This window comes from Rhinolophus hipposideros (genome assembly GCF_964194185.1).
Source record: "Rhinolophus hipposideros genome assembly, chromosome: 9".
NCBI classification, from domain to species: Eukaryota; Metazoa; Chordata; class Mammalia; order Chiroptera; family Rhinolophidae; genus Rhinolophus; species Rhinolophus hipposideros.
In genome coordinates, this window is record NC_138055.1 from 31,905,425 (window position 1) to 31,919,628 (window position 14,204).

Consider the following 14,204-nt stretch of genomic DNA (forward strand, 5'->3'; position numbering starts at 1 on the left):
ACTCATGCAGTATGCATTTTTGTGACTGGTTCATTTTGTTCAACACTGTGTCTAAGATTTATTCTTGCAGTTGCATATAGTTAGACATTGTTCATTCCCATATTCTATAATATCCCACTGAATGAGTATACCATAATTTATTTATGGATTCTATTCTTGAAGAGCATTTAGATAATTTCCAGTTTGGGGTTATTACAAAGAGTGCTGCTATAAACAATCAGTACTTGGTACAAATATGTACACATTTCTGTTGGGAGCATGCCTACAAATGGAATTGCTGGATCATTTGCGTCTTATCATCTTTAGTAAGTAACTTTGAACTTTACACACAGTATAACTTTACACACAGTATAATATATACCAAAATTATCTATTTAAAAAGAATACTGGCTCTGGAATTAGACATCTTGGGTTAAATCCATTTACTGTTATACACTGAGCATGTCAGTTAATGTCTCTCTGTTTGAAATGGTGATAATAATAGCACCTATCCTATATATTAGCTCTATGTTAGTTGCTGCTTTTGTTTTTTGTTTTTTGATAATTCAGTTTGTCTCAAAATGAGACAAACTGGTGTGAGTATTCACTTTAGAGAGTGATCCTTGACAAATAATTTTATTTTGGGGAATTATACTATGGAAATAGAGATTCAAATAAAGATTAACGTGCAAGAATGCTCACACTAGCATTATTTATAAAAACTAAATAACAGGAAGATACAAATTAAAGCTCAAGATATGACACAATACTAAGCAGCCATTAAAAATAATGTATAAGAAAAATAGTGACATAAGTAAATGTTTATGAAATCATAACTAGAAAAGCCAGCAATCGAAGCGCTTTTTTTTGGTTTAAAAATATTGAAAGCTAGAAGAAAATACATAGAATGTTCATAGACATGCAAACTCTATTTCAAAGCCTTGAAAATTTAAGAATATGGGAGAGTGTGAGGCAAATGCATCATATATTGAAATAGTAATGGTGTATATAAATTTATTATTTTTCCCAGTGTAATTAGCAGTGATTGACTTATAGCTCTATTGAACTACTGAATAATTAAGTGAATGTCCTTCACTTAATTATTAGAAATCAAATAGAAATGAAACAGAAAACAAACAAATCTTGTGACCTTAAAAACTACTAGATTGAGGTGAGAGCTAATCTCATGGATTTTTTAAGCCCTCGTTTGGTACACGTCACATACCAATGTGGAATGAGACTGAGGAACGTGGCAGCATTTGGGACTGTAAAATCATAATTCAAATTGGCCTCAATAAGTCTCTAAAGTGATCAATAAGCATGTAAATAAAATGCAAGGACTTGGCTGTGTACAAAAGGGTCTAAGGCAGAGGAAGGCTCAGAAAATGAAATGGATGAACAGTGTAATATTGTAATTAAAATGCAAACACAATTCCGAGATGTCACTGCCACCATCCCATTATCCCTGTGTATCTTTTACCACCAGCAGGTAACAGTGCCTAAGTAAATTTTTTGTTTAATAGTCACTAGATCAGTACTACTGACAATACTTGGTGACCTGGCCATTTCCAGTCCTCAGTGATGTAAAGAACTTGAGCCAGAACACAACTCAATTCACTACTTTCTCAGAGAAAGTCTTTGTATTAAAAGAAGAAAAAGAAAAAGGATGAAAAGGAGGAGGAGGAGGAGGAGGAGGAGGAGGAGGAGGAGGAGGAAGAGGAGGAGGAGGAGGAGGAGGGGGAAGAAGAAAAGAGGGAGGGGGAGGAGGAGGAGGCGGAGTAGTAGGAGGAGTCAACTGAACTCATCAGATGTGCTTAGCGATGTAGTTGTTTTACATTCTGACACAAGCTATTTTGTTGCAAACCTGCAAGAGTGTTTTGTGGTTTGGTGTGGTTTGGTGTGGTGTGGTGTGGTGTGGTGTGGTTTGGTTTCCTGCAAGAGTTTTAATAGTGATCAGAACAAACTCTTGCTGGCACCGCATTTAATCTTACCACTACAATCCTGAAAACCCTTCCAAGTCTTTAGGTAGGACTGAGTCACAAAGCCAAAACCTTAATTATGGCCTAAAAGACAAACATGGTTTGATCCCTGCCCATCTTTCCCAACTCATCTCACCCTCCAAGTTCCAAACACACTGTCCTCTTGTTCCTTGGATTCTCCAACTCAGATCCAACATTTTTCTTCCCTCAACCTCAGACACTTCTCCCATTTTGTCACATGACTAGCTATTTCTCATCATTTAGGTATCAGCTCAAATGTCATATCCTCATAACGGACTTTCCAAAACACCCAAACTGAACTAGACTTCCTGGGTTGTTTAGTCTCTATCATTTTCTCTGTTTTATTTTTTTCATTGTACATAGTACTCTGAAATTGTCTTGCTATATGTCTAATTATCTAGTGTCAACATTCCTCCAACCCCCATCAGGAATATAGGACCTAGTTTGCCTTGTTTCCACTGCATTTCCAGCCCCTAAAAACATACATGGGTTGCCACAAATAAATATTTGAATAAATTATGAATGCATGACTCAATAAAGGAATAAGTTTAGTTTTGTTAAAACCCCTATTATTATATATTAAACACTGGTAACCCTAAACCAACTTACAAAGTCAAAACTTGGACTTTCTACCTCCCTTGTTAAATAAATATTTTGAGCTCTTCTATTAATTTCTGTAGGACTAAACACCATGTTTTAACAGTGCTAAATATAGAACTATATGAATATTTTATTACATTATGCCTTCATCATTTTATTTAAAGATGAACATAAATAAAAAATACTGAAGTTTTTTACCCATTAAAACATGAGACAAAAATAAAAAATTATATGACGGATTATTAGCCTAAGTGGTCATTTAATTTAAACCAGATGACTGTATTCAAACATGAAGAAAAAGCAAAATTTTTAAATATTTATAAAATGTTGTAGTCAGTTATGTATATAGACAGTTGAAGAATTAGAATTAGTGATTTTGCAATAAAAGGTGTGTCAAAAAAATATGGTGAATGTTTAAATAAAAGAAATTTATTACAGTAAAAGACACATTGCTATTAATCCCGTCACTTCAAACATACTTATCCCATAGTTCTTGCCACTTTCTGAAGCAGCTCTGGAAGTCCTCTTTCATGAGTGCCTACTTCATCCTCCATCATTATAATGCTCCATGTCACACATCATTTCTGGTACAGCGATTTCTGTCAAATAAAAACATTACAGTGTGTCCCTGCCCACCTTATTCACCAGATCTAGCACCATGAGACTTCTGGCTCTTCCCCAAAATCAAAATGACCATGAAAGGTAAATGTTTTGAATTGATTCAGGAATTCTAGGCAACCACGACAGCGCAATTAAAGACACTCACAAAGAGGATTCCAGAACTGCTTTAGAAAGTGGCAAGAACGATAGGACAAGTGTTCAAAGCGAGGGGGAGTACCTTGTGGGGAATTAATGGCAATGTGTCTTTTACTATAATGTGTTTTTTAAATTTAAACATGCACCATAGTTTTTGATCACACCTCATATTTTTCTCTGCTAGAATTGTTTTAATTTAGGTAATTTAATATTCATATATATTTTCAATAATGCAGTGTATAAAAAAGGAAGACTGCCTGTAACTGGGGTTTAATCTTACTGATGAATATAAAGACACTTTCTTCCATTACAGTACATTTAACAGAATCTTCATCCTGCTTTCCACATCAAAGCTATCTCTAAACACTTGAGAGATATATGAAAACAGTTAAAAGAAAACGGTGGACAATGAAATAGAAAAGAATGCTGTGGTTACACAATGTAGCTTTCTAAAAGGTAAATACACATTCTACAAAATTCAAAAACAAAACTTCCAATATTTTATATTATTCAGAAAAAATCTGGCCCATCCAAAATTTGAATTTGATAATTGTAATTCATAAAAAATATGTTGTACATAAATATTTGACAAAACTTTGAAATGCAAGCATACCTTCTTCAATAGGCTCATATTTTTGAATGATCTCGGAAGCAATATTTTTATTCATGCTATATATATACTGTTCTTGTTTCAAAAATTCCACCAGATTTTGTTCAAAAAGAAATTTCCGGTTTTCAGAATATGTGTTGAAAATCTCAATAATTTCTTCTCTGTGTGCAATAATCCGGTAAATTGATCTAAATTCTTCTATGGTGATTCTTCCTTGCTTCAGCCTGTCATTATCCTACTGGAAAAAAAAAGAAAAGGAAAAAAAGACTGGTGGGCCAACAAGACTGGTGAATATAACAAATACACAAAATGAATAGAGTATTTGTATAATATATATAGTAACTTACATTTAAAAGATGAATCTTACGTGGGATTTTTATCTCAGATAAAACATGTAGAACTGCATGAAATGATGCCAAAGTTGGGAAAAGTTTAATGGATCATCACCACTTAAAACCCAGTGGCCATCATGGATAGCCCTAGAGGATATTATGCTAAGTGAAATACGTCAGACAAAGACAAATACCATATAATTTCACTTAAATGTGGAATCTATAAGTAAGTAAGTAAGTAAGTAAGTAAGTAAATAAATAAATAAATAAATAAACGAGCAAAACAGAAACAAACTCATAGATACAGAGAACAAACTCATGGTTGCCAGATGGGAGGGGTTAGAGGAGGTGGGTAAAAAGGGTAAAGGAGTTACAAAATAGTCATAGGAATGTAAAGTACAGCTTAGGGAATATAATAATATTGTAATAACTATGTATGGTGCTATATGGGTACTAGATTTATTGGGGTGAATCACCTCATAAGTCATATAAATTTCTAACCACTACTGCTGCACACCTAAAACTAATATAATATTGAATGTCAACTATAATTTTAAAAATTGTTAAAAATAAAAAAGGGGTCATAGTGGGAGTGAATAAGTATGGGAGACAATGAGTATTCTAGATTGTCTTTCAGTTACGCATTATCTTTTTCTATTTCACTCTATTTCAATGCCTTTTTAAAATCATGCCAGACAGTAGGTATTCCTACGTCGCCAAGATGCAGACTGCACCATAAATGGGAGAGTAAATCAGAGATGCTCAAGGTCACTGTAAACTACAGAAGCTGTAGTAGTTATTCAATACCTAGAGGAAGTGGAATCTGCATAATCACCAAAGGGTTTGGGGCAGCGACAAACAAGGTAGTTTCCAATAAGAAAGAGTAGATTTACTTGGCTGTTCTGGAAAATTCATGTTTGAACTTGATGAGATAAGAGACAAGAAATTAGGCTAGGTCCAGTTATTAAAAGCCACAAAACCATTGTGAAGTTCTGAGTAAGAAAATGACTAGTAAAAGCAGAAGTTGAGTCTTGTAAATTGTGCATTCCAAATTGGAAGAGAAGAACTGCTAAGGGAACAGTGAGGATATAATCCAAGTGGGAGGTGGTAAGTAGAAACTAAACAACAGGTGCCAGTGAAATTATGAAGGAAAAAGTCAGAAGGATTCAACACATTAAACCTTTTGACACATAAGGGAGAGAAGTCAGAAATCTCTGGAGTTGAGGGAGTTATGTAATTAGTAGAATTATAGCATCATGTACAAATAAAATACAAAACTGAGACATTGGAGGGTACACCTTAGAAAGACACTTAATTTCAAAAGAGGCTATTTTATTTATATCTTAACTTTCTCATTACATTGTAAACAGCTTGAGTATATGGGGCATATGTTAAAGGGCCATTGTGTTGTGGTGCTAAGTTGGCAGTTTGTAGACAGAATGAAGATTTGTAGCTCCAACGTATGTGGGACTTTGGAAATATAAACTCTATGAGCTTCATATTTTTCATCTGCAAAATGGGGATAGATAACACTACCTGTGTCATCATGTTGCTACGGGGATGGAAGATGTACAAGAAATGGTTCTACATTTCAATGTATTGTTACGTAAGTCGTATCTATATCTGCTTCGCTTACATCATCCAGCCTAGTGTCTCATCTTTTGACAGTTTTGCCTATCAAGTGAACCCCTAGGGTACAGTATGGGACAAACATGCTGGAGATTTCTTCATTTCATTAGGAAAAGTTCAGTGGTGATTACCAGAGAGTTTGACATGAGGAATCGAAGAAGCAGTCTGAGCTGGGAATCAAATATAAAGTATTACAGAGAAGTTTCACTTTAAACATTAAACTTGAAGTACTCTGGATCATCCAAGCAGAGACAGGAAAGGGGGATTGGTGTGTTATAGGAGAAAACGAAACAAGGATTTTGGAGTCAGACATACCCAGACATGAGTGTCCACAGTTATATAAAATATGAACAGATTACATTAATCATTTTATCCTCAATATCCGAAAAAAGGATACGAAAAAGGGCTAATAATAACTTCCTTGGATAATTGTTAAGATAATGTGTGCAAAAACCTAATAAGGTACCTAGAATATGGTAGATGTTGAACAAATGGTATTGTGGGACAAAAAAAGGGACTTCTATGGAAAATAACCCACAGGGTGATTCAATCACAAATTCCTGACTGGGTAGTTCATGGTGGGTAGTCAAGACCCAGGCCTATAACTTCTTTAGTGAAAGGTTTTAAGCCAGCCCTGTCCATTTGTATTGTGCATCTAAGTTAACACACCTTTGAAATTCCAGACTTTTTTATGTCAATAATATTCAACCAACAATTGAGAATGTAATCGAAGACTAGCTATGTGTTTTAAAATGACACATATTTCCTATAATGCTACAAGTTAAAAATAATGATGAAAGCAATGAAGATTCTTTTAATTAAGGGATTTAAAAAGATTAGAGTATGTCATTAGATTCATAGCGTTATATCTTCCTTACTCAAATTTTATAATAAAAATTCTTCGTGAAGATATAAATTCATGTCAGAATTTATATCAGCTTCTTAGGAAATCAATAAATGTAATGCAATTTTCTACGTATATTTTTTAACATAATGATAAATGTACCTTCAACTAATTTACTGAGTGCCTACCTTTTGTCAAACCTGGCAGTAGGTACATTCACAAATAATATCTTAATTAATATTCAGAACACTACTGCAAGATAACTATATTAGTATCCCCATTCTGCAGATTAAAACATTTGCTCAGAGATATTGCTAACTTGCCAAGTACCACATAGCTAGGAGCTAATAGAGTGAAGAATCTAGTGCCCACTGAGCTTGCCAATAAAAACAACCCTGAGACACTGAAAGATTTTGGTCATCAAAATAAGATTCATTATAATTCATTTTATCTACTCTGACTAAAAGGTATACCCATAAAGTGAGGAAAGATTACCAACAAAAGTTGAAGCAAAATCATGGGATGTTTAAGAAGATGAATCTTCAGCTATCCAGAAAATTCAGTTAGCCAATACACCTACCTTAAGCATTCTATTTAATCAACATTTTAATAAATACATGGCAGTTTAGCTTAAGGCTACAAAGCACTTATAAGAGGGTCCAGGGGGATTATTTTAATAGATAAGGATGGTTTATTATGGCCATCAAACTTGTTTAAATGTAATTTATGCTTCTAAAGTATTTGAGGTCATGTTTAAAAGGTTTTTGAAGTATTCAAAGCAACCTCTGCGTCTCTAATTTTTATAATTAATGTTGTTTTCATAACCACTCCAAAAAGGTTTTGCTAAACAAAATAGACCTTCAACCTTGCCATGTCTAAATAATCATCAATTTCAATTAATGAGCTATTTCTTTACTTGTTATAACTGTTGAGCATTCTACATAATGCTTTTAAATATAGCATGCATTTCACTCAAGTGCATTGCAAACAGATAGCTCTATCTTGCAGATAATTCAAAGCAACCTGATGATCACTGAATAAAATTTATAGTATTTCACATTTGATAGAGATATAACTACTACCTATATATTTTGTTGAATGTGAATTTTATTAAAACAGAAAGCAAATAGCTGTTTCTCCCTTTGGGAGATACCCCTGAGGGGAAATTCTATGTGCAAAGGTCTTTCACAAAACTTTGTGTTCTTCGGATGTGGTATTAGACATGAATTGATTAAAATTTTGATAGCTTATTGCAGCAAGATGTACTTGGATTCATAAAAACAACTCTGACACTTTGTCTTTTACTGTGGTCTCCTAAGAAATTCAGCTTTTCTCTTTTGAACTTCCTCTTTGTGGTTTATGGCGAGGGTGGGGGGAGTGGGGGGGCTATATCTTATCCAGAGAAGTGCTTGTTGAGAGGTAGTTCTCCATTGTTCTCCATTGTGTTTCTGCACTTTCCCCAAGCAGAGACACCAATATCCTTTCTTCAGGACTAGCTTTTCAAGGATGTTTGCATAATGAAGAGATAGTATCTCTCTGGGAATAAGTAGGTTTGTTTACTGTCCCTGATAATAATGATAATGACACCCTCCCGGGTAAAGGTTAGACAGGCTTATTGCCCATAATAAAAGATCTAAGTTTCTTAAACTTTAGATTCTTCTCTGGTAACGCAACCTATGGTAATGCACGTGGAACCTGGCCCTCCTTACATCACACTTTGGGAACTGGGGCTGAGAGCAATGGCACCAAATTTCTGATACTCTGGCAATTGCTATTTTTGTGAGTCACAAGCTGTCTTTCTTCTGTGAACTGGAAGCCTGCCTCTGCCGGCAAATATGAAACCATAGCAGGCTAGCTGGTTAGCTTGCAAGAAAGGTAACACGAGTTTCCCGGTTCGTTTCAGTGGTAACAATTACAACATAGATTGTATTGTCTGCTGCTCCCAAAAAACAAAATCAAAATCAGGATTTCTATCTTCCTAACTACCTGAATTGGCCAATCTAATAGTCTTGCCTGATTGGCTGAGAAATTTGCAATATTACTAGTGCAAAACTCAGCTAAACACTTGTTTTTTTCATACTTTATTCATGATCTTTCCCTTCATCCTCTAGTGGTCCTCTGTGACAGAACTGAGCTAGGTTTCCTTTCTACCAGTTCTTTAAACAAAGAGAACTTTTGGCATGATTTTCTACTTTGAGGTGAGTAAAACACAGTTTTTCTCAAGATTATCCATTTCTTCTATAAATCACTTTCCATCCATCCATTTATCATTTCATCATGTATATGATTTTAATTTAATCGTATGACCAATCCTAATCTGATGTGAACATGCCTGTATATTCAGCAGATTGTTTTAAACCGATAACTTGGTATTATTTCAAATTTTATCCACAACTCATTCTACCTTCTACCTAAATTCTCTCTGTCTTGATTATAAATATATTTAGCATAATTAATCGCTTTAATTCTTAAAAGACTAATATTTCACATGCATTTTCTGCAAAAAGCGTCCAAGTGACTATCAACATTTCCCTATATTGAGTTAAGCCCTTCCTGGGGTAGACAGATATCATCTCACCTTAAAAATATATTTCACATGAATATAATTGCATCGAATATGTAATTTTTCAAGTAAGTGAAAAGTTTTTTCTAGGTTAATTTTTCCACCTCTAAAGTCATCCCGAATCATCGACAAAAACCATGTACGAAGCACAAAAAATGAAGTTAAGGAAATTCTCACAGAAAGTCATTAAGTACTTAAAATGCCTAAAGAAATATTTGATCTATCTTCAGTTTATTTGTATTTTTAAAGAATAGTCTATCTTGTTCTTAAAGGACAAGATAATTCTATGATAAAGAATATTTAAACCAAAACTAAGTAGGTAGTATTCTGTAGTAGAGGTATGAAAGGGCATAACACCATAAAAACTACGGGAAAAGAAAAATAAACATTTGTGAAATCAAGTTATCATTTGGGAAAAACAGTCTGTATGGACTAGGGAGGCAGCTGGGCTTCAAGAAATCTTTGTCACTTGACCTTTTCAGCTTCAGTTCCCTTACCTGAAAAGTAGTCAAATTAATATTTAGGAAAAGTGGGGACATGAAATGAGTTCATAACACGTCACTGAACACAGTTTCTGCTACTGAGTGTTCAATAAATAGTAACCATATCTGATATAATTATTACCACTACATTACCCAAATATCCAGCTACATACACACCCCAAAAAGCAACATTTTAAGATCCATCCAAAGGGGTTAAAAATGTCATGGTGAATATATATTTGGTATGAAAGTGGAAAATAATCAAGCTTACTTCTTATATACAGATACACTACACAAATTACTTCAACTGGAAAACTAAGTTTGAAAAGAACATGACAGTCTATAAAATCATGAAAGGTATTGATAAAAACTGTTCAACAATCCACTCAATTTCAGATTGTTAGAACTAATGAGAAGCCCTTACTTTTAATGGCTATGACTTAATATGGAAAAACGCATGCTCATATAAGGAAAAGATACAGCAAGCTAGGGAAGCAGCAAAGCTCAGGACAGATATGGAAGGAATCAGTATTTAAATGAGAGAGACTTAATTTCAGGACTCTTCAAAAAGAACGAGATGAGAATTAAGGGGTTAAATCAAGAGAAAGAAGAGAAAAGAAAAAAACTTTTGAATGGATATTTGTTCTCCATATTTTCATGACCTGTCATTCCGTTTCTCCTCGCTCAGAAGTCTCTCCCCATTAGGTGCTGTCACGGGTAGGTGCTGTCCAAATGTAATTAGCTCTGCCCTTTTGCAGGAAAGAAATTTCTTGATGCTCATCGGTTGTAGTCACTGCCCTTTTCTAGAGAGAAAGCAGAGGATGCACTGTGGTTTGTTGTCTTTGTTCATTGGAGTTAGCTCACACTTCATTCCCACAGAAACAGTAAACAAGACTCGGCCCCTGCACTTTACTGCCCTTGAAATTTTCTGGCTTATTGCTTATGTTCTGACCATCTCCACACCGACAATGTTTGTAGATGCTGCATCCCCTGCTGTCTGGCATTTTTCCATAAACTGCCATCAAATCTCACTTTATTTTTGCTATTTTGTTTAAAGCCCTCAAACCTTTCAGCGTGATGTGTTTCCAGTAGGCATAGGACAGCTATTCTGAGAGCCTGAGTGTAAGTCAACGCCACTATGGTCCCAGAAGGAGCAAAGTGCTACAAAACATTCTCTAGAAATGCTGGGCTGCTTCTCTAGATCCCTGACAACATATCATGTACATGGAGATACACTACTTTGAAGAAGGCTGTTCAGGAGGCTAAGTTCTTAAAAATCTTCAAAATATGTATAACTAGTTGACTGGGCACCAGCTGTCAGGTGACTGTCATTTTCTTGTTTTTGATCCAAGCACCCACTGTGATATCATCAAAAGTCCCACACCTCATAGAGAAGGGTTCTTTATGACTTCATCAGGAGACTCAGAGCTGGTCAGACAACCTGTTTTCATGGTGAGGCATAGTAATCTTAAGCTTGAATGTTTAACACCTTGATGGGAAAGGTGACTCATGGAATGTTTTCTCATCCTTTGAACACTCTTTATTTCAGAAGCTTTGCTTCTGCTGCAACCAAAAATGGCACGTAGTGTTCTGAGTAGGAAAGAGAAAGAAAGAATAATTCGCAGACTGTTAATACAGGCTCCTCCGGGGGAATTTGTAAATGCCTTTGATGATCTCTGTCTGCTTATCCGTGATGAAAAACTCATGCACCATCAAGGTGAGTGTGCAGGTCACCAACACTGCCAAAAATATTCTGTACCGCTCTGCATTGATGGAAACCCAGTCCTCTTGTCTCACCACAATGTAATGGGTGACTTCAGATTCTTTGACTGTCAAAGCAAACTTTCTTTCAAATTCGACCTGCTTCAAAACCAGTTACAAGACATCCAAAGTCACGGTATCATTCGGAATGAGACAGAATACCTGAGAACTGTTGTTCTGTGTGCCTTAAAACTGTACGTGAATGATCACTATCCATCAGGAAATTGCAACGTGCTGAGAAAAACTGTGAAAAATAAGGAATTCTTGATAGCTTGCATTGAAGACCACAGCTATGAAACAGGAAATTTCTGGAATGGCCTCTGGAAATCTAAATGGATTTTCCAAATAAATCCATTTCTTACCCAAGTTACTGGAAGAATTTTTGTGCAAGCTCACTTCTTCAGGTGTGTCAACCTTCATATTGAAATTTCCAAGGACCTGAAAGAAAGCTTGGAAATAGTCAACCAAGCTCAACTGGCTCTAAGTTTTGCAAGGCTTGTGGAAGAGCAAGAGAATAAATTTCAAGCTGCAGTCTTAGAAGAATTACAGGAGTTATCAAATGAAGCCCTGAGAAAAATTCTACGAAGAGATCTTCCCGTGACCCGCACTCTTATTGACTGGCAGAGGATACTCTCTGACCTGAATCTGGTGATGTATCCTAAATTAGGATATGTCATCTATTCAAGAAGTGTATTATGCAACTGGATAATATAAGTGATTGCTCCTGGTCAAATTGTCTTGACCTGATTTAGTCATGTTTCTAAGGGGGCGGGGGATTTATTTTCCTAAAGTTGAGAAGTCACTAGAGAAACCTGTAAAGCCAGAGACATTTATTAGAACCTAAAATAGATTTATAGAATGTGGCACCCCAGAAGTATTATAGAGGTATCCAAAGTTAAGGTTCTATGTGTTTGTGTGTGTGTGTGCTGTGTATGTGTGTATATAGGGATGACTTTCTTTGGAACTAGAGAATGTATGCAAATGAAAGTCACTCTGCAATTGATAATTCACATTATTCAATTCAGGCCTACACCAACCCCGAGAGGTTAGATTTCAATAAGTGCCATTAGGGTTGGATGTTCCATGAAACGAACAGATATCAAAAATCTGGTTCAGATGAAGGACTATTATAAACTTGGATCTACTGCCAACTCCCTCACCCCACACCAAACACACACACACACACACACACACACACGAGAATTTGGGATTACTTAAATACTTAAATCCCCAAACTTTTCTGATAATTAACATGGTCTTTGAAAAATCAACTGGAAAATACTGACTTCCCAAGTTTATATAGTTGAGCTCTTGGGAAGTCATCACTATAAGCATTTACAAATGCTTACTTTATGCCAGACCCTGTGCTAAATGATTTGAAAACACTTTTTCATCATTAGATTGGTACTGGTAGTAACCCAATTTTCATGAGAAGAATCTAAGATTTTGAGTTGTTTAATTCATCCAGGTACATAGCAAATGACAGGTTTGTCTGACTCTGGCATTTGCGCTCTTAATCCCTAGGGTATTACAGGTCTTTGTGGAGACCTGTTTCATTAAGACTTGTAAACTCTACTGTACAATGAGTTAGGCAAGCATTCTGCCGAAAGAATACCCACAAAGGAACTGGAACTGGCAGACTGTTATTTTGTAGCCAAAACAAGTTCCTGTACAGTCACCCTGCCACTGTTCCCAGCACTGTTATTGACCACTTGTGTCTGTTCTCAAAGAATTCCAATTTTAAACCTCTCTACTAAGACTGCAGTAGAGCAGTAGATAGGTCCCATTCCTTAATTCTGACTTATCCAAGATGCAAGGTATATTTTGGACTCATGCTACTGAGAAAATGTCTAATTCTACTTAATAAATGTTAGAGCAGAGAAGATCCTATCCAAGAATTTCTAAACCTCAAACCTCTCTTTCCCAACTGGTAGTTCTTAGAGAATCTGAGCAGAATAATCTAGGTTGTGTCTTTAAAAATACAGTCTCTCAAAACCCATTCTTAGATTCTCATTTAGTATGTCAGGAAGTCTACATTTTAAACAAGGGGTCCTAGAATCCCACATTAAGAAATATTACCCTTACATTAAAGTAACATATCTCTTCTTTCTATTTACTTAATTAAAATCACTCCCTTACTTAATTAAAATCATTGCCCAATTAAGGTCATTTCTACTACTTCACTGGATTCACCATGCACAAAGAACAGGCCTTTATCTGTCATGCTGAAAGTTAAGAACTTTCTAAAGAAAAGCAGCAAAAAAATTGCTCTCATTTCACTAAAACATAACCACCTGACAAATTCTTTAGGAAAAATCTGAATTAATAATATGGTTACATATGGAAGTGTTGATTTTCCAGATAATTCCCAAATATGACTCAATTGTTTATGGAACAATCACAGAGGCATTAAGCTCCCACTCTAACACAGGGTTTTAAAAACAATATTTATTGATTGCAACATCTATGTATAGTGACAGGTGGGTACTAGACTAATCAGGGAGACCACTGCATAAATTATACAAATGCCTAACCACTATGCTGTACACCTGACACTAATAATATAAAATAATACTGAATGTTAATTGTAACTGAAAAAAATAATCTTAAAAGTAAGAGTAATAATATTTATTGGCATTCCTGGACAT

At 35.3% G+C, this 14,204-nt stretch overlaps 2 protein-coding genes across 3 annotated transcripts in view; one reads left to right on the top strand and one right to left on the bottom strand.

The window, feature by feature from the left end:
- PLCZ1 (phospholipase C zeta 1) overlaps positions 1-9,445 on the bottom strand; it is a gene marked incomplete at both ends in the record, with an annotated part of 38,295 nt that extends 28,850 nt beyond the window's left edge. Inside the window, 2 exons of one of the 2 annotated variants that reach the window (XM_081059596.1) lie at positions 3,949-4,180; positions 9,329-9,445. In XM_081059596.1, coding sequence (XP_080915722.1) covers positions 3,949-4,180; positions 9,329-9,439 — 343 coding nt within the window. The remainder of the gene's footprint in view (positions 1-3,948; positions 4,181-9,328) is intronic. The other variant, XM_081059595.1, reaches the window with a different exon arrangement.
- A 1,925-nt stretch (positions 9,446-11,370) lies between these two features.
- Positions 11,371-12,270, top strand: CAPZA3 (capping actin protein of muscle Z-line subunit alpha 3; the record flags this gene model as incomplete). Its single annotated transcript, XM_081058211.1, has 1 exon — positions 11,371-12,270. The coding sequence occupies one exon, from the start codon at positions 11,371-11,373 to the stop codon at positions 12,268-12,270; it is 900 nt and encodes a 299-aa protein (XP_080914337.1).
- Positions 12,271-14,204: the final 1,934 nt, after the last annotated feature.